General features: G+C 48.5%; 8 protein-coding genes across 8 annotated transcripts; 3 read left to right on the top strand and 5 right to left on the bottom strand.

Moving 5' to 3' along the window:
- Positions 1-563: 563 nt before the first annotated feature.
- ARB_02283 (uncharacterized protein) lies at positions 564-1,867 on the top strand (the record flags this gene model as incomplete). The annotated part of the gene is made up of 3 exons (XM_003011387.1): positions 564-831; positions 897-1,660; positions 1,823-1,867. 3 exons carry the CDS (start codon positions 564-566, stop codon positions 1,865-1,867), a joined length of 1,077 nt encoding a protein of 358 aa, XP_003011433.1.
- A 731-nt stretch (positions 1,868-2,598) lies between these two features.
- Positions 2,599-4,588, bottom strand: ARB_02284 (uncharacterized protein; the record flags this gene model as incomplete). Its single annotated transcript, XM_003011388.1, has 5 exons — positions 2,599-2,925; positions 2,991-3,148; positions 3,208-4,125; positions 4,184-4,423; positions 4,546-4,588. The coding sequence occupies 5 exons, from the start codon at positions 4,586-4,588 to the stop codon at positions 2,599-2,601; spliced, it is 1,686 nt and encodes a 561-aa protein (XP_003011434.1).
- Positions 4,589-5,040: 452 nt separating this feature from the next.
- Positions 5,041-5,788, bottom strand: ARB_02285 (aminotransferase, putative; the record flags this gene model as incomplete). The annotated part of the gene is made up of 2 exons (XM_003011389.1): positions 5,041-5,328; positions 5,387-5,788. 2 exons carry the CDS (start codon positions 5,786-5,788, stop codon positions 5,041-5,043), a joined length of 690 nt encoding a protein of 229 aa, XP_003011435.1.
- A 101-nt stretch (positions 5,789-5,889) lies between these two features.
- ARB_02286 (uncharacterized protein) lies at positions 5,890-6,208 on the bottom strand (the record flags this gene model as incomplete). Its single annotated transcript, XM_003011390.1, has 2 exons — positions 5,890-6,082; positions 6,138-6,208. The coding sequence occupies 2 exons, from the start codon at positions 6,206-6,208 to the stop codon at positions 5,890-5,892; spliced, it is 264 nt and encodes an 87-aa protein (XP_003011436.1).
- A 3,742-nt stretch (positions 6,209-9,950) lies between these two features.
- ARB_02287 (uncharacterized protein) lies at positions 9,951-11,606 on the top strand (the record flags this gene model as incomplete). The annotated part of the gene is made up of 1 exon (XM_003011391.1): positions 9,951-11,606. The coding sequence occupies one exon, from the start codon at positions 9,951-9,953 to the stop codon at positions 11,604-11,606; it is 1,656 nt and encodes a 551-aa protein (XP_003011437.1).
- An 818-nt stretch (positions 11,607-12,424) lies between these two features.
- Positions 12,425-13,289, top strand: ARB_02288 (uncharacterized protein; the record flags this gene model as incomplete). The annotated part of the gene is made up of 2 exons (XM_003011392.1): positions 12,425-12,766; positions 12,825-13,289. 2 exons carry the CDS (start codon positions 12,425-12,427, stop codon positions 13,287-13,289), a joined length of 807 nt encoding a protein of 268 aa, XP_003011438.1.
- Positions 13,290-13,899: 610 nt separating this feature from the next.
- Positions 13,900-15,984, bottom strand: ARB_02289 (ADAM family of metalloprotease ADM-A protein; the record flags this gene model as incomplete). Its single annotated transcript, XM_003011393.1, has 3 exons — positions 13,900-14,241; positions 14,311-15,076; positions 15,131-15,984. The coding sequence occupies 3 exons, from the start codon at positions 15,982-15,984 to the stop codon at positions 13,900-13,902; spliced, it is 1,962 nt and encodes a 653-aa protein (XP_003011439.1).
- A 2,039-nt stretch (positions 15,985-18,023) lies between these two features.
- ARB_02290 (uncharacterized protein) lies at positions 18,024-19,920 on the bottom strand (the record flags this gene model as incomplete). Its single annotated transcript, XM_003011394.1, has 2 exons — positions 18,024-19,723; positions 19,911-19,920. 2 exons carry the CDS (start codon positions 19,918-19,920, stop codon positions 18,024-18,026), a joined length of 1,710 nt encoding a protein of 569 aa, XP_003011440.1.
- Between the last annotated feature and the right edge of the window lie 189 nt (positions 19,921-20,109).

Raw genomic sequence — 20,109 nt, forward strand, 5'->3', positions numbered from 1 at the left:
CCTCATACCTACCAATTATATGACCATCAGTCGGTAGTGGAGACAGCCAACATATATTTACTGGTATCTAGCGATGTCTTCTTCCTCCCATACCCTGCTCAATCATGCACGTAGACGCTACAACAATTGACTACGCCAGGACGTTGACGCTTCGATGGATCCTATTGTCTAAGATATCTTACTCTACCCAATGGTTTACGACCATTCATTGCATAAATACACAGATGTGAAACGGCATCATCTCCCTGTGGTCCATTATTGCTATCTATAGCCTATTATCTAGATGAGACATGGAATAGCACCATGCTAGCTACCTGAGATGCTCCTACGCTCAGAGCTGAATGTCAAAACATGTGATTAATATCAGGAAAAAGAAATACCGGGAAATGGGATATATAAACCTGTGAAAGGTTCGCCTTAACCAACAGATCTCCCCTCCCTATCATCCTTCTCGAGAATATCCCATCGAACAACATTCCCAAACTCAGAGTACCATTGTTTTCTTTTTTTTTTTTTTTTTCACACCTTTGCCAGCCCTGACTCCTCATCAATTCCCATTCAATATGCCAGCCTACCCCCAACACTTCTCCTTCGGCATTGAAATGGAGCTCTACCTCAAGCCTAAGTCTCAATCGATAATAGATACACTGCAGACGCTTGGATTTAATCCCGAAGACACAAACCAGCCCAAGCAGAGACGTATTTTTCGCCAGGCCATGGCTACAGAATTATCTGACCAGGGTATCCCAACTGGAATCGACAAAAATAGTGTGTACGATACGTGGACGATAGCCCATGAGGCAGCTCTTGACCACATTGGAGGTGGTTACTGTAAGTTTGCAACGTATCATCAGCAAGAGATACAACTAATTACTGACAAATTGTTCCAAATATAGGGCCTTGCGAATTGATTTCCCCCGTCTTCTATACACATGATGATGATTGGGTAGTATCAATCAATTACCTTTTTGCAAATTTGCTTGGACATTGCGACGTGCACCTTACCAAAGGCTGCGCAACGCATGTTCATGTTGCCCCTGCTGGCGCAAAATATACACTTTCCCAGGTAAACAACATTGTCAAGGGAGCCATCTACTATGAGCAACCGACGATGCGGATCATGCACGAAGATCGCAAGGAAAACCTCTGGGCACAGGCTAATGAGAAGACTATCCCCGGCTGCGTGCAAAAAGTTGAAGGCGTCTCCAAAAAAGGGTGGAGTCACGTTTTTGACCATCTCAAAGGTCGCAAGTTCGTCGCTATAATTGTGACAGAATTGTGCCCGGACAGGCATGTATCCTGGAACCTCAAGAACCTGACGAGCAGCGGAACCACGGAGTTCCGTCGTCCTCGTGGAGTCGACAATCCTGAAGCTGCGAAGCACTGGATTGCATTCACTGTGGGTTACATGGCTAATGTGATCCGAGAAGAGACTTGGCACGGGATTGGTAATACTACCACCCACCCTTCAACGGACCGCCTCCGCGAGCTAGTCGAAGAAGGGGCCAGGTCCATTAATCCGCCAATTCATTCATTCTTGCTCCCAGCATTGATGGCGGACAACAACAAGGCTGCAACTGTGTTTACTAAAGAAGAAAGAGCAATTATTAACCAGAAGAAGGCCAAAAAGAAGGATAAGCGAAGCTTGTTTGTGGAAAAGGTATGTTAAAAACATTCTACTCACACTTTAACTAGTCAAGGAAAACCGAATTTTACTAATAAGTCTTTACAGATCATCAACTCGCGCCCCAATACTCCAACCGGGAAAAAATAAGTCTCACAGCATGGTATGACTGATCTTGGAGGCACTACACTTGCTTAGGCCAAGAAGGCTTTTCTCACTTGGAAACACCTGAAGGAATTTTAAGGCTTACATTCCCTACCCATTTTTCCCGCCCACTTAATACATACGTATGGGCTCCGAGATGGGAGATTTTTCAAGAGGTGAGGGTATCCTCAGATGCTAGTGGAGGACCCTTATCCTGTTTCCTATACATTACCTGTTAAGTTTTGTTATTCGCTTGTTTGTGATTTTTCCTATCTCCTCCTTCTCTTTACCTTTCATTTGTTTCCAGTATCTTTCCATTTTCTCACTTCCTCTGTTTTCTAACTGCATTTTATTTTGAGTTGATTGCTTGTAGTTACGTATGCGGGTGCTGGACTCCCCTAAAAAGTAAAAAATAAAATAGTTTTGTTTATCTAGCTTTTATCCATCCAAATAGCCACACAGCTACTGCGTTTGTATTGCATGAGAAGCTCAAAGAGAGGAAGTCTTAGTACTCTTCAAGCTTATCTGTACCTGTGCGAGTGCGAGGGGCAATACTAGATCAGGAAGACAGAGAATCATATTGTAGTAATTAGAGTAGGTAGCATTACAGGAAGAGGTATATGGCAATGTCATATCATGTACTGCGTACACATCATATAGATGGCAAAAACATGCTCAGAGCTATAACTAGTTGAACCAACCATTTAGCACGCTTTTTCATCAAGGGAGAAAACAATCAACAATTGCGTGACGGGTAAAAAATAAATTGAAATGGCATAAATATAGGGCCTTCTTCTTGCCTTTGAGAGAAACAGTAGGCTAAGAGTAGGCTAAGATACTCCGGGAGGTCCTTGCTGGTCTGAGCCGGATTGAGGCGGCGCTCCTCCACCTTGGTACTGTGGGTATTGTTGTTGCTGTTGCTGTTGCTGCTGTTGCTGCTGAGCCAAAGCAGCATACCACATAGCCATGTAGTTCTCATAGCCTCCATACATGGCGTACGGGTCTGTTCCGTCACCTACACCAGCTTGCATGCCCTGCTGCTGCTGTTGAGGTTGCTGCTGGGTGTTGGAGTCTTGAGAATACGGCTGCTGCTGCTGTTGGTATTGGGATTGCTGGCTGTAGGAATCATCACGTCTAGGTCCTTGCGAGCGGTTTTTCTAGTGTATTTTGTTAGTTGAAGTTGAATTGAACATTGGATTTAGGCGGACAATGTATTGCGTACCGCAGCTTCGACCTTGGCAAGTACCGCTTTCTTTGCAGCATCGATTGCAGTCTGGACGCCATAGAAAGTGACTTCTCTCTCGGGCTCTCGCGCAACAAGTGGCAATATGTTGATTTTACAGCCACTTAGGGTTTGTAGTTCTCTTATTGTTTCTCCTCCTATGGATATATGTCAGCTTTGCATGAATGTAATATAACAGTAGGAAACCGATGCATACCTTTACCAATAACCATGCCGACGTATTCCTTAGGGATAAACATCTTATCGTTCAGTTTCTCACCTCCGCCACCATTCTCACCGCCCGAGCCTTGTCCTCTGGGTTCCCGCTGCCCTTGATTCCCGCTTGTTCTTGTGTCACTTTCTACAATGCCCAATATCAGTTCTTTGGCGCGCTGTATGGCTTGCTGGGATCCTGTCAAGGTAACCGGTCGTAGGCCATTGATGCTCTCTCCATCACGGGCAATATTGATGCGACATCCACTCCGCTCAGCAAGGTCTCTAACAGTCTCACCCGAGCGTCCGATGACAAGACCAACCGTCCGATCAGGAACCATAATCTTCGTGGTCTCAGAGCCGTCCGCGTCAATAGGCCTTCCATCTTGACCAATCGGTCGACCGTCGTTTCGAGCCTGGTTATTTTCGCTCACGATACGGTCTATCTCCGCCTTGGCTTTGTCTCTTATTGATTTGGGGCCAGATAATCTGCAGAGCCGAATGGTCTTGTTATGTTCTGCGCTGTCAAGGAACTGAACACGAGCACCTGTTTCGTTTTCGATCCGTCGAAGGTTTTCTCCCTGACGTCCAATTATCAATCCAACGTGCTTGTTGTCTATTTCAATAGTCTCGTTGTTCTCGTCTGACCCCGACCCTCGGTTCCGTGGAGGAGGTGACCTATCACCACCAGCTCTGTAATGTCTGTTTGAAGGAGGCGAGTATGCGCCAGGTCTCGGGGAGGATGACCTTTCTCGCCCATATCCACGATCACCAGCGCCGCGCCTATCTGCACCTCGACGTTCGTCTCGATAGGGGTTGTATCCATCTCTAAACACATCTCGAGCAGTGGAATTACGCGGAGGTGTCCTGGACGGTGACCGCGAGCGCCGATGGGACGATCGACCGGTGTCTCGAGACTGTGCTGCACATGGCTGTTAGCTATATCCTTTCAAGTATATGAGGATATGGCAAAGACTCACCTGGCGTAGGTTTATATGTGATGCCCTTCTCCGCAGCGATTCCTCGCGCCTTAGCAATCGCATCTGCTATACTTACCGAACCTGCATTGATAGAAGTTGCGCCGCCGATGTTCAAGCTGCCGGTGTTATCTGGCTGAGGTAGCGAGTATCCCCCAGCATTCGTAGAGGGGGGAGGAGCAGTTGATGGGGTAGCTCCGGTAGGGGAAGCATATTGCGCGCCAGCAGCAGGCCGAACGGCAGCTTAACGAAAAAGCGAAAAATTCGGACCCGGTTAGCAAGCATGATACAAAACGACGGCTCAGATTAAGCGCAAGAAAGGGGAGGACCAAAGAAGGTATGAAATAGACCGGGAAACAATGTACCTAGAGCTGCCAGTATCTGCGATATATTCTGTTGATCACCCATAGCTATTGCACTGCGATAGGCTGGAGCGTGGCGTTGGGAGATAGTTAAGGGCAGGAAGAGTTTTCCGTGTCAGACTTGTCGAGGACGGCCGACTTGGGCGTCACCGCGGATAATGCTGGTCTCAGGCCCCCTTAGGGTAAAGGCTGGAAGACTGAAGCTGGCGAGTTGCTGGGGCTTGTTCGTGGTTCTCATTGATTTTTGCTGCCCTTCTGTGCTTCGCAGCGGCGGATGTTCTTTTTGTTCTGCTTTTGCTCCGCGGCTGGCTCAAGCGCCAAGCTCGACTAAGTTAGCCGCGGCTGCAGTGAAGAGCAGGGACGGCGAGGAGCGCCGGAGTGACGGGAGCAGGCAAAGAGGAGAGCTGGTGCTACGAAGTCGATGGTACGGTGAATCTAATGCTATGAGAGCTCTAGTGATATCCTACATGCGCAAAATAGGAACTGTGTATGCTGTAGCTACTGGATATACTTCTTGAGGCCGCGGAGCCGCTCCTTGGCCGTTTCCAGAACTTGGTCGGGCTTGCAGACAGCGAATCGGAGGTAGTCCTCGGCAATGTGGGCGTTGGCGTCAGTGTAGAACTCAGTGGGCGGGACGGCGGCGACGCCAACCTCCTTGATCAAGAACCAGGACAGTTTGAAATCGCGCGGCCGGCAGGCAACGTGAGGAGGGAACGGGTAGTCCTCTGGCATCTTGACGCTGGCCATGTTAGCCAGGACGAAGTAGCCACCCTCTGGGTCGGAGTACTGTGATTGTATGTTAGCTTTGCTTGAGGCTACTCGAGTATCAAATGCAGATACATACGGGAATTCCAAGCTCGTCAAATATCTCACAGAACCGCTCGACTTTGCCACGCATCTCCTTTCGGCTTTCATCCCAAAATCCCATCTCGTCTGCCTTCTCGAATCCAACGGCAGTTGCCAGCTGTAGAGGAGCAACACTACTGTAGCAGATTCTGGTATGTGCGGCAGAGACATACTTGATAAGGTGCTCTTCGCCAATGAGGTATCCAACTCGCCAGCCAGTGGCATAGAAGTTTTTACCTGCAGAGCCGACAGTGAGAGTTCGCTTGGACACCTCGGGGGAGAGTGTTGCCATGCGGGTGAAAGGGACGTAGAAGAGTCGATCATACACTTCATCAGAGAGGATGATGAGATTGTGCTTGACACAGAGATCGGCTACTTTCTCGAGTTCCTCGCGGGACATCACTTTGCCCACAGGGTTATGGCTGATATCGTTAGAATTTCCAAATATTGCAGAAACAGAGCAATTAATTACTCACGGAGTATTGAGTACCTATATGGCTGTTAGCAGAAGTAGCTATATTGTGGGCAGTAAAAACGTACAATCATCTTTGTCTTTTCGTTGATAGTCTTTTCCAGCTCGTCAAAATCAATAGTCCAGTTCGATGCAGAAGATGTCTTCTGAGCACCGTCCTTTGGAGGATGGAGTGGCACGTATGTTATTTTACCGCCTGGCATCTCAATGTTGCTTATATACCTAGTAGAGACATCAGCTTCAATGTATCGGTATGACTCCCTCAGGAGGGACGTACTGATCAAAAAACGGTTCAAAGATGATCACTTCATCACCGGGTTCAATGAAGCCCATGAAAGCACTCAGCATTCCTAATTACAATGGTCAGCATGGATTGAAATACAAGCGGGTCAATTGGTAGGAATACCTTCATTGGCACCGCTAGTAACGACAATCTCGGTATTGGGGTTGAGCTCCCTCCCAAAGAATGGGGAGTAAGCATCGGCAATTGCCTTCTTGAGACGAGGGAGGCCCTAGATTTCTCATTAGTATTGTCGGTCATGCAATAATCAACAAATAGGAATGATCCCACCTTCGTGGGCGCATACTGGTTAGACTCGACGGTCTGCACCGCCTCCTTCGCGGCATCGATCACATACTGGGGAGGGTTATAACCACTAATACATCAATAAGAAACTGCACAAGTACACCTACACCACTCACTCGGCGACATAAGACACTATACTTACAAGAACCCTTGCCCCATGTTCACGATTGGCTGAACCGGCGATGCAGCCGCGGCTTCATTGACAATTGACCTGTTGACGCAGTGTAAGTCCCAAAATATCATGCACTACTAGGCTAAATACGTCCAAAGGGAATAGCCTACCAAACATCCTGTCTCTGACCGGCGACCCTCCTAGCCGGCTTGAAAGGCTCGTTGCTTGCGGCCATTGAAGACATGGCGGCTTGATACTTTGGCGGGGCAGCCTTATATGGCAAAGGTATGTTTAGTCCCGAACACACCACCGGACGGTGAAGAGGTGTAATTCTTCTTAAAAGAGCGGAGCGAGCAAGCATGGACAATGGCCAATACCGCGTAGTGGTAGCAGAGCATGCAATTAGGTCGGCAGCGTCCTCTCTCTTGCGTGTTGACGGTCGAAGAAGACGAAGTTGAGGCTCGTTGAGGGCGTGGAGCATGCCAAGACCGCGGCTATTTCGGCAGTTGATATGCTTATATTGCGCCTTGTGATATAGCTTTTAAATTAATGAAAGATAATATTTATTCTTCTTGGCTGGAAAACAATACATCGTCATAGCAGCTCATCTGCAGGCATGTAGGTTCTGTCCTAAGATCCTGATTTTTGAGCCCACCAAGTAGGATGTCTCTCCAACCACGGCTAGCTCGCGAGTACGCACCCACCTCTGCCCCCTAAGAGAAGGCCAAACCCTCTTGAAGACACCATGATATAACCGAGCGTGGACATTGTTGTGGAGGATAAGAAAACTGGGCCTGCCCTGACTATCCAGTGGCTGCAAGCGTTGAACAATCCTCTTGTTGTGCTGCTGCTCCCATACCCTTCCTCAAATACTATCTCGAATTGTGCGGCCATGCATCTATGCATCTTCTGAGGGTGTTTCGGATCCACCAACTTGTCGGCTCGGAGATTTGCTGCAGCAATTGGCCATTGCACTTATCAACATTGGAGGTATATTCTTCTGCATGGTTTTTCGAACCGCGGTGATAGTGAGCTTGAGAAAAAGCTACAAATATTGACCTCCGGGTCTCTTCACACCGTCGAGCATATATTAACTGGCAAACCAGGGTCAAATACATAACTAGTTAACTAGTTAGGGCCTCTCAGGATTTATTTTTGTTTGACACTTCTCACCACAAACCCCCCAACCCATACTGTCTTCTTCTCACTAGATGCGACCTGGCGTGTTCACACAAGGCAGTGACATCGAGATATCTTGAATATGGCGCCCACTTTATATCTTGGCCGGACTTTGAAGAGCCGAGCTGGCCTTTACACTATTATAAAACAGCTCCAGGACTGTGTTTGGCTTGCGACGTATTTCAGCGCCCTGCATATACTGTGTTAAAGCATTATCATATTCTCATACTAACAGCTGCAGAAACGAGCATAACCAGAGAGTTATCGCAAAGAGCGTCCATCATTTTCGATTGCAGAATGAACGAGATGTTCTGCTTGGCTTCCAACACCGAACACCATCTATTCGCCCACTCATCGAAGCGCTTGAAGACTCCGATACTCCTCCTACACTCATATTAAAATATCTTGATGATGATGTTCTCAACGCCTCCGACAAACAAAGGCTTACTGCTCCGGAGGTAAAGTTCGTCGCGAAAAAGGTGCTAGGAGCACTTGCGGTCTTGCATGATGAGGGATTTATACACACTGGTGGGACGAGTCTGCCTCTATTCCCCTCTGCTAAGACTATATTAATATGAAGGAATGCGCTATAGATGTTAAACCCAGCAACGTATTAGTGAACTATGGTCAAGGCGAATCTCGATTTACCGATGTTCAGTTGGCAGATTTTGGAAGCACTGTTCACGAGAACTCTATTCATGCCCAACGTGGTGACCCTATCGGTACTCCTATTTTCAGGAGCCCTGAAGCACAACTTGAAATGAAATGGGGTACTGCAACGGACATTTGGTCGTTTGGTGCAATGGCAAGTGTTTACCTGATATCGACGAGCTGAGATCGAAATATTAACCTCGACTCGACAGGTTATCAGTCTCATATACGGTGAAGGCTTCCATATTTTCAAGCCAGATGTCCCTCCAGGTCATGATGAATACGATGTCAAAATCCTCCTGAAACACCATAGATGCTTTGGTCCGTTTCCAGAGTCATACGAAGAAATTGCGGATCAACAAAGATTGGGTATTCTTACGTGGGTTATGCAAAACAGTCCTGCCGAGACCCTAAGACCATTCCATCTTACAACCAGCAAGGAAATTTGTCAAGGCGATAAGGAATTCGTGCTAAAGATAATGCGGCTGGACCCTCGAGACAGGCCGTCAGCGCGACAGCTCTTGGAAGATCAGTGGCTTCATCAGTCTTAAATTCAGGTTCCATGAACTTGAAACTCGGTGACAGAATTTGTGGATTCAGCTAATTCAAAGCAGACAGCCGAAAAGGAAAATGGTGGAGATATACGTGAATTTTTCGAGTCAGTGGATGTTCATATATATACCCCCTCCTACATTCTTTCCCCCTCCTCGAGGATGTGGTTGACGCCATATCTGTCTCACTGTCGCTGTCCGTCGATAACAGTCATCGAACGAAAACCTGAAGTGGAGCATGCTGCTGAATGGTTAAGCTAAGAAACAGGATCAATCTCACACGCAGCCAATCTTAGTCCTGACCGTGAAAGTATTAACTAGTAGAAGTAGAATAAAAAAGAGGTAGCTAACTATAGAAAAAAGTAAATCCAGGTCAAGTAAATGTAAAATTTTACGAACATATTATTTTATTATATTAGTCGGGATAGGGGGATAATGAAAATTAATTTTGACTCGATGGTCCATTCAGTCCGCCGTAACTAGTTAATCAGAGGGCTATAACGACTCCGTTATTATTGCTATAAAATAAAAGCAAGCTTTGCAACTTCAATTCACCAAAGACATTGGCAGCTCAACAGCGACGAGATGACGACGACCAGCGCGCCTTAATAACCTCTGATTGCCGCTTTGGTAGAGAAGCCTCTGCCTCGACTCCGTGCTAGTTATCTCGAACCAGTCACAAAATGGTCAATGGAAGACGCTCTTGTTCCAGCGATTGGAGATCTGAAGTCACAAAAGTCACCAACTTTGCAGCAATAATAGTTAACTAACTAGTTAACTTAGCCAAGAAGCTGAGGGTCGATCAAAAGCCTCGGTTTCATCGATTTTCCAGGAATAAAAGCGTCGATTCGAGGGATACCGTCCAATATCTCAAGAAGAGTCCAGACCCGCAAAGAAAAGCTATTCAAAGCAGAGAACGGCCAAGCTCCTAGTCTCGTCTCGGAGCTCAATCAAGGCCACCAAGGAGGCCGCTAGTATTTACAAAAGACTCAAGGACAACAGGCGATAGCTATGGGACCCAGCTGTCCAATCTGCTCTAAGCCCGTCAACGCAAGCAAAATCAACGAGCACATTGACTCAGGGTGTGAGGATTTTGTTGACTCCCCTCAGAGCAGCCAGAACTTAGCTGGAGATGGCGCGTCACAGTCTCAAGCCAGCCCATCCAGCTCCATACCCAGTTTCTTCCAACCAGCAAGCTCCAGGAAAGCGGCTGCGGCGCAAAAGCTGACGGAACGACCCAACGGCGCAGCTCAGACACAGCCGTCCAAGGTCGGCACGGGCAAAAGACTCTTTTCTCAAGAGGAGCCTGGAACACCGACGCCTGGAGCTGGTTCTCTGAGGGTCCCCGTTTCACCAGCACCCCTTCACGATAGTGGTAGTGATCATTCGGCCAAGAGAGTCAAATCGTCAAATGCATTGCAAAAATCAGCGCCGTTGGCAGAACGGATGCGGCCAAGAACACTTGATGAAATGTGTGGACAGGAGCTAGTTGGTGAGAACGGGGTGTTGCGTGGTCTTATCGAGAGAGACAGGGTTCCTAGTATGATCCTTTGGGGCAGTGCAGGAACGGGGAAAACTACGCTTGCAAGAGTGATTGCTTCCATGGTGGGGAGCAGGTTCGTGGAGATCAACAGTACGAGTTCCGGAGTGGCTGAGTGCAAGAAGCTATTTGCAGAGGCAAAGAATGAGCTGAGCCTGACGGGGAGGAAGACGATCATATTCTGTGACGAGATTCACAGGTTTTCAAAATCTCAACAAGACGTATTTCTTGGGCCTGTCGAAAGTGGACAAGTAACATTGATTGGAGCTACGACTGAAAACCCATCTTTCAAGGTCCAGAATGCATTGCTATCACGGTGTCGAACTTTTACTTTGGCAAAGCTTACTGAGGAGAATATCTGCGCCATACTCAATCGTGCATTGAGAGTTGAGGGACCCAATTACTCGCCCTCTGCACTGGTTGACGATGAGCTGATTAAGTACCTTGCTGCTTTTGCTGATGGTGATGCTCGGACTGCCTTGAACCTCTTGGAGCTAGCAATGGACCTGTCACAGAGAGAAAACATGACAAAAGACGAGCTCAAGAAGTCCCTTACACGGACACTGGTTTATGACCGAGCAGGTGACCAGCACTACGATACCATATCAGCCTTTCACAAATCAATCCGTGGAAGTGACCCTGATGCATCTTTGTACTATCTAGCTAGGATGATTCAATCAGGTGAAGACCCGTTGTATATAGCTCGCCGCCTGATAGTGGTTGCATCCGAGGATGTTGGCTTAGCAGACAACACCATGCTACCGCTGGCTACAGCAGCTTATACTGCCGTTGAGAAGATAGGCCTTCCTGAAGCACGAATCAACCTTGCTCATGCTACCGTTGCCCTAGCTCTGGCTCCCAAAAGTACCAGGGCTTACAGGGGCCTAGCTAACGCGATGGCGAGCTTGGAAGAACCAGGGATAGCAGGTCTGCCTATCCCAATCCATCTACGAAATGCTCCAACAAGACTGATGAAGGAAATCGGCTATGGAAAGGAATATAAATATAACCCTGACTACAAAGATGGAAAAGTGGTGCAGGACTATCTTCCTGACAAGCTTATTGGAAGGACTTTCCTGGAAGACCTTGATCTTGGGACTAAGGTCGATCCTGCCCTTGGTTCATGAATGCCATTGTTGTTTTGATCCCATTTATGGATCAGCCAACGACGTCATCATCCCCGTTTTCCCTTCCCTTGGCCCAAGGTTCCGGAGAATGGCATACCACGGGAACGGTCTCAAGTGTTACATGAGTCCGTGATGCTATTGGAATGACGGAAAGTCCAGGCTGATGAGAGCTTTCCTTAGAGACCATGCTGTCACTTCCAAGAGTAGCAGATAAGCTTGACGGCATCTTCCACATCCCAGTATCTTGGTGATCCCCAGGCCGTGGGAACTTCTGGTGTTGTCGCTGTGAGCCAGGTGGCTGGTCAAGGCTAGCGGAATTGGGACGGTAATCTATAATGAGAGAGGGAGGCTATATAATACGGGGAGTACATCCTCGCTAATAAGACATAACATTCATCCACTTTAGAGACTCAAATATAGAATATCTAGCTGACCCTTTGCATGGTCTTCCTCTTCTCCTATATCAACACAGCTAAATAGTTGCTTAGTCATCCGCGTCGCGTCCGCGAAACTTCAACATCGAACACGAAAAAGAAAAGCGACGACGACGACGACGAGAATCAAGAAGAACAACAAGCGGACCAGGCGAACGAGCATCCAGGGACGTCAAGTCGACAAGTCTACGGCGATACTCGAGTCCGCGCAGCTCCGACTTTACCCAGACCCCATCTCCATGAGGCACTCCGCGCCCTAGTCATAAAGCCATCGCACCGAATCCACTTCATACATAACAGCCCAGCCCCCAGAATTAATTCCGGCCGTTTAGCACTTAATTCCCAGCTCGAGACACGAACAAGCCCAGGAACCACGGGCACATCATGGCCTCGTCTTCACATCCTTCATTTGCTCCTCGCTCCGTATATGCCAACGCAGGAAAGCTCTCAGACAGACCACTCAACACCAACAACCCTCTGCCGTTTGGGTCCTCGGTGCTATCTCGGCGTGATCGCGGCGACTTTGGAGACACAGCTGGCAAATCCCAGGGCCATCAGGCAGGCGCACCTCCAGCACACTCGCAGATCCAGGGACAAGGCCAGCTTCAAGGAGGCGGCGTGATGGGGGGCGTTGGACCGAATGCCGGGAATAACAACGTTAACAATAACGTGAACAACCCATTAAACGACCTTTCCGAGGAGCAGCGGGAGGAAATCAACGAGGCGGTAAGTTATCTCACCCGGGCCAGCTAGTCGAGGCCCTACTCTTGCTAACGTGCTATAGTTCACTCTCTTCGACCTCGACCGGGACCGTCACCTCGACTATCATGAGCTCCGCGTTGCGTTCCGCGCACTTGGCTTCACGCTATCAAAACCAGACCTTATCTCTCTCCTAACAACATACGGCGTGCCACGAACACCCAGCCCGGCCCAGCAACAGCAACAGTCAAGACAGCAGCAACCTCCACCGCATCCCTCGTCACTATTAATGCCCCTCTCTTCATTCCAGACTATAACGGCCCGTAAGATACTAGAACGAGACCCTCGAGAGGAGATATTACGAGCTTTTGAACTATTCGATGAAGGAGGGAAAGGGTATATTGACCTCGAGGACTTGAGGCGCGTGGCTCGTGAACTGGGCGAGACAGGCCTGGAAGAGGACGAGCTTAGAGCTATGATTGAAGAATTTGATTTGGAGGGTGTTGGCGGTGTGACCAGGGAAGGCTTCGTTGGTATATGTTTACAGTGATATTTTGGTAGAGGTGTTTTTTTTTTTGTTGCTGTTGTCAATGTTGCTATCTTCCATTTTTGGTTGTCTTTTTGTTCTGCTTTTACGTTATGGCGCAGGGGGGAAAAGCCGGTTCGAATTATAGTTTCGTTTGTGCATGGAGTTGGATCTCTATGGACAGTTATATGTACCTGATGCAAAGGTGACACTCGTTGTTCCTTGTAGCAAATGCCTAATATTTCATTGTCTAACTTATTTCTGGCTGTGTATGAAAGGTCAAAGTATGATATTGGTAAATCAGCTGTATATACGGAGGTGATTTCTTCCCTCTTTGAATGTACATTCACTGCGAAAGTAAACGATGAATCCTCCGCTGAACGCCGATTGTAAGTACGATCGTTAATCATCAGATGGGATCAGGATGTTAGGAAGAAATCAATATAAGTGGCCAGGTTGCAGAGATATGCTCTCAACACTTTGGCACCTATATGAACATCTTCCGCTAACGATCACTCACGCCCATGCATTCTAAAACAAGAGGGGAATGAAGAAAGGAATAAAAAAATGCTGTATAAAACATAGGCAGAAGCAAGAAGTGGATGAAGAAGATGGCTAAATCACGGGTATATTCTTAAGCATATCGTGTCGATGGCAGATGTCCTGGATATGCAGGTGGAGGAGCATTGATAGGCGGAGGAATGTTGTTATATGGGGGATGACCGCCCGGCGACGATTGCTGAGCATTCGGAGGTGCCCCATTCCATCCGTTGTAAACTGGAGCCATAGGGCGCATGTTAATTGGTGGCATCTTCCTGTTTCTAGGTCTCTGTCTTCTAGATCGTCCACAGATACAGGAAGCGATGGCTAGGAGAAGTAAACAGCCTGCACCGACTGCTACGCCGATGACAATGGGTTTATGGCGGCTGACCCAATCAGATACCTCGTTGCCGAATGTGCTGCCGCTACATTGGCCCTGTAACACAGTTAGTACGCATGTTTTATGTATAACTTGAAGATATATAAGGGATATAGAACTACTTACGTTCTTGCATGTGCCACCCCCTCCACAAGGGGTGCCGTCGAGGAAAGTGAGGCTACCTTCGTACCGCACATTGGGTCTATCTGGGTCTTTGCAAGCTACCTCGCAGCCATACGAATCAAAAGCCACTGTCCTAGAACCAGCAACTTGGTTTCCTAGATGCATTTGGCACTGTAAATCTCGGCTGGTGCATTGGCCACTGGCACACTGCAAATCGGTGCCGCATGTCTCTCCATCCTTGGAATGTATATCATGGGGACAATCACCGGAATTTCCGGAACATTTTTCTTCAGGATCACAGGGACCGCTGCTTGTGCGGCAGATGGTCGAGCTGGATGCAAACTTGCACCCTTTACAGCATTCTTCGTTCGCGTCATCGCACTGAGACCCGGAAGTATATTTGCAGGTCTTGGGATCACAGCAAGTGTTGCCTTTGCAGCTCTCTTCGTCACCACAGTCACAGTCTTCACCATCTTCGACAATGCCATTGCCGCACTGCTGACCTGAGATAGTATCAACACCGCGGTTTGTGGTTAGGCAGCTGGTTAGGATGGTACGTCTTGCCATTCGGGAGCATATCTGGCCTATTGAACAGGGAGAGAAGTCGGTGATCTGGCTTCCAGACGTTGGGTTCATCATGAACCTTCCGCGTGCATCACACGTGGATGCAGTTGCAGGACAGCATCTGGAGTTATCTGGATTCGCCGGGTTCTGGCAGAGCATACTATCACAGTCATGGACTGCTCCGAATATGTGGCCAGCTTCGTGGCTATTGACAAGTTAGCGTATACAATATTAGTGCGGAAGATAGGCATCTACTTACGCAAAGACTTGCCAGGTGTTATCCGTCTTGGAGACGACGTTAGCACCAGCTACAGCCTGAGAGCTGGAGTTTCGGCTATCTGGGTTTCCCTGAACACCCTTGACGCATAACTGGGCAGCCCATGCCAGCCCAACTTGATTCTCAGTAGTGCAGTCCGTCATCAGAGTCCAGAACGCAAAGTCATCCGTCTTCTTTCCACGCCAGGCAGAGAATGTATTTAGCCTGTCTGCGAGAGTAAAGGAGCCGCCCCCAGCACGGTCATCACACTGCTGGTTGAAGGGAGTTGCGGACGATGCGGTTGCCGGGCAGTTCTTGGGCAAGATGTTGATTTCTCCAAGAGTAAGGGATATGTTAAATGAATGCTCGTACACAACGGAAGCAGCATTGACGACTGAAATAATGTCGGCTCTCGCATCCATCTCCGAGGCAAATGTGTTGGTATATGTGCAGTCCGCAACCACACCTATCAAGGCAACTTTTCGGGTATTGGGGCAGCCGCTTGTACTTCCAATGGTTTCCTTTAGATCTCGAGATCCGGGGACGACACCGCCTGTGTCAGTCATCTGGCGTTTCCCTATGCTTGTCATGAAATAGTTCCATATACTGGTGTTGTTCTCCTCCGGCAGAGGAGGGAACATAAAGTTGGAATTAGAGTCGTATGCGAGAGTATCTGCATCGCAAGAGGGCGAAGACATGATCGAGCGCTCGACGTTCCCCGTGCTTTGGGTCTGTGCTATATCTGACCCTCGGAAAAGAAGCATATATTCGCCAGGGGTGTTGTCCAACGGCGGATCCTGCTGGTGCCGTTTGCGTACATATTTCGACTTTGCGATGACCTGATGATGGTCATGCATGACGGTAAAGACGCCTTCGAACAGAGGATCCTCTCCGTCTCTGTGCAGGATGATTCGAGCCCATCCAACCCTCTCCCAGGCCCCTGACTTTGCCTGCGTCCAAGCCCATCCTTTAAACACACTGTGATCCCTCCGTTCTATCCGTTCTGTCCGGTCAACATTCCCCTCTGTGTCAAGAAAAGTCACTCGCGCATCGTGGGAGAGAACGTCATGATTCGGTTCCAGTTGAAGTTTTATCCGGCTGCTCCTGGGATAAAGATCGAAAGTGAGGTCAAAATGCGAATGGGCATGAACACGGCGAGATGGCGTATGTATGACCGGCCGCTCAACACGGGAGATATTGTTCAGTTTGTCTCTTGCATGAGACCGAGCTGCGTGCAACTAACAGTCAGCAGTGTTTCCATCAAGAGGGGGGGGGGAGAAAAAGAGACAAAGGGAGTCAGTACCATCAACATGCTGAAAGAGCGAGGCTGCCGTAGCTATCACAGAAAGCAGACAGCTAAAAGCTTTCATTCCCAACCGCTATCGAGACTCAGGGCCTCTTGCTCATGTATTGTTTATGCGTTATACCGGCCTGCTCAACGAGTGCGAAGGAATTAAGAAAGAAAGAAAAAAAAAATTAAAATAAATAAAGATTGGTCTCTGATAACTCCGGAGATGATGACGCGTTAGTCCTAATAATAGCGAGATCGTGATATAGGACCAGCGGCAGAGAAAGATGCAGATGGACGATGGTACTCCGTTTGTACCCCTTGGTGAGAGCGGACGATGTTGCGGTAGAAGTACTCCGTCGGGCGTCTCCCCCCCAAGGTCAGCGAGCGAGCGGCAGCGACAGGATGAGGAATATGACAAGAAGGAGAATAAGAAGACGTCCCTCGTTCAGCCGCCCATCAGCCCCAGAGCCAGCAGCAGCCAAGTTGTCAAGCCGCGCAAACGAGTTGTTGATGGATGGATGTCTCGCCGTCCGTTTGCCTGGCGATGACGAAGAAAAAGAAGCGCTGACAGAACAAAAGCAAGCCCCCAGCCTCCTCCGGACGAGCCCGACCAAGACAAGAGCTCGACGAGACACGAGACAAGAAGAAGCCGACGGCTGCGAGCGAACGACGAGGCAGGCCGGGTGTTCGATGGTTGACGGTGTTCCTGGTAGCGATGGAATCACTGAGGCGCAGCTCGCTCTCTTCTGCCCTGGACCCTCCAGTGCGATGCGCGTCCTCCTTCTCTGATGTGGCACCGCATGGCGTCCACACCCTCCTCTCCTGCTCTCACGCACAAAAAAAAAAGCGACAGCCAAAAGCAATTATGCGGGCTTTGGACGCTGAATCGATTATTGTCAACATGCGAGATGGACAGCCGGCGGTGGTGCTTGTGCTGGAGATACACACTTATGCTTGCATGCCATGACGGTGGCTGGTGTTGATTGTTGACTGATGCCGGCTGGTCAAGCCCGGGTTCCTGGACCAGCGACCAGCATCTCGCCTGCGTCTTACATCCTGGCTGGCGGTTCCGCCTAGCTAACTTACCAGACGAGACAAGAGGACGAAGAATCAAAAGCTCGCTGTTGAGGCTCAGAGGGAGGATTTGGTTACGAGGTTTCCAGTGCAGTCAGTTCACGGCGGCCAGCCTTGTTCTTCGCTAACTAACTAATTGACGGACGAAAGGCTGGCTAGAGACATAGTATTAAGCCTCGCCTCTTCTCTCGTCCCTCCTTCTCTTCCCTCTTGGCTGTCGTGACGGTGTTTCTAGCCGATATCGAGTCGACGGGGCGGGTTATACGCATGGCTTGTTCGATTTGGTAGCCACCGTATATCAAAGCGGATGGCACATAGACGGACCATGCAGGTTTGTATTTACGGGGACCACTGAGAAAAGAGCCGATAGAGCCTTGGGATTGATCAATGCCGTGTTTCAACGGTATATTTAATTTAGGTCAAAAATATGGCCCAGAGAAGAAGATAGTGGTGAAAGCATGGTTTATATCTTGAGATAGACCATATAGCCTCGCTAACTAGATTATTCTATATCATATCGTAGAATCATCCCTAATCAGTAATTGAATGATACGTCTCATGCGCCTGCAGTGCAAAGTTGGGTATAGAAGCACCGCATATATGGCATTCGCTACAAGACGTCCCTGTACCCATCACGGAATCCCCATCGTCCTCCCATATCTCATCACCTGCCGGCTCCTGCAATTCCTGTCCGTCTTGCATGGAGGCCCCTTCATGACTGGCAGTATCAACATCCGTATCATGAATCCTCCATTCCCGAAGGACTTGATTCTGCGATTTGAACATCTTCTCTATGTCTCGACCAGCGCTGTTCTTCGTTGACCCTGCGCTATCCACCATATTGGTCACAGCAACATTCATCAAACTGATGCGCCAGCCCGACTTCTCAGGATGAAGTCTTTTGAAGGTCGGTATGAGACTTTCATGGACCAGGCGTTCAGCTATGGCGTTTACATCCTCGTTGAAGGAGAAAATGAACTGTGGTACTGGGCAGGATCTGGAGATGCGGTTATTATATAGAGACTGGGCCTGATTTGTGCTGCCAGGAGGGACCCGAGACCGTGTAGATAGCCGCAGCGTTCGTGGATGTGCTAGCCACCGTCTTTTTCTCTCTGACAGCGCAGAAACTTGATCATTTGCGTTGTCCTCTTCATCATCGTCTATTAGGTCAGTGTGCATCCGTCGTATCAAGCTGCTTGCCAGTGGAAGCATTTCTTTCTTCACAGCATCCAGTGTGTCCAGCTGACGGAACGAATCTTCAATGCTAATCTGCGTAGGGACCATACGGGCTGCTGCAACTTCGCTATGGTCAACGCCATTAATCAACTCCCATATTTTGCTTCCAATGTCCTTTGGCCATCCTCCACCTGATAGTATCTTATCCAGCATCAGAGGACCCATGCCAGGAAAGGTTCGTACAGCACCAACAGTCACTTTATCATCCTCTCTGAGCTCTCTGTACAGCTCCAAGTCATTTCCATGACCATGTACTGCCGCTCTTATGCGGCTAGCGATTTTGAATCCAATGCCTGGGACTTTACCTATTTCATGGCCATCCATAAACTGAGTGATATAATTATCACTCTGATCTGCATCATCCAAAAAGGGCGGTATAAGTGTCGTTTGATTCCTTGGTTTATGGACGTTACCAGCTAACTTTGAGAGAAGCTTGGAAGTAGATATTCCAACTGTGCTGGTATAGCCATGTTTCTCCTCTAGTTGTCTCCGTATATAATTGGCCAGATGCGAGGCAAGAATTAATCTCTGTCCAAGATCTGAAGGCGATGACCCGCGCGACGGCTGTAGCTTGTCATCCAACGGAGGATATGTTGGGCCACAATATACCGTTGGATCATACTCAAAGCCAACAGTAAAGTCATCCCTATCTAGCAGGAAGAAAGAATTCTTGACATTAGGCGCTAGCCACTGGAGATTGTATTCTATCATCGAGGTGACATCCAGAAACACCTCATCAAACCCCAGTCTTTCGGCTCGATCACCCCAGATGAGTGATTTCAGAAAGGAGTAGAGACCCTTGGACACATCACGGAACTTAGTCAAGTCCTCGCCAAGTACAATGACAACCTCGGGACATATCCTTTTGGCATCCTTGATAAGTTGTAGTTTCCGCAACCCTCTCCGCCGCGCTTCGTAGTTGCAGGTCACTACAATCTGCTTCTGTTGCACAGCTAGCGGTAGAGTCTTGAGAGCAGGATTTTCTGCTTCAAAGACTGAGGCATAGAAACAATCGTAGTCCTAGGTTCAATGCGTTAACAAGCGGTCAAGGTTGTCCGGGAACGGGAATATAAAATCTCCACGGGAAAGATTCATGTCTCGGAAAAAGGAGGAACAAATAGGGAATGCTGGAATGAATTTGCGTCTGCTGGGTATAAGAGGATATGCAGATATAAGGTCCACCGGGAGGCATGATAGAAAAGTCTTGTTCTCACTACCCGGCAACCTCTTGCAGCGATGCAGAGTTATGGGGAATAATACACAGTCGTGACACCTCCTTTTCCTTGGCCAAGGTGATGAATAGACGTAAACAAGACCAGGCAAATCCAGTTGAACAAAACGGAGTCAAAGCAAATGAAGACGGCGGAAAAAAAAAAAAAAA

Source organism: Trichophyton benhamiae (genome assembly GCF_000151125.1).
Source record: "Trichophyton benhamiae CBS 112371 chromosome Unknown Abenha-G-c-321f20.f1, whole genome shotgun sequence".
NCBI lineage: Eukaryota > Fungi > Ascomycota > Eurotiomycetes > Onygenales > Arthrodermataceae > Trichophyton > Trichophyton benhamiae.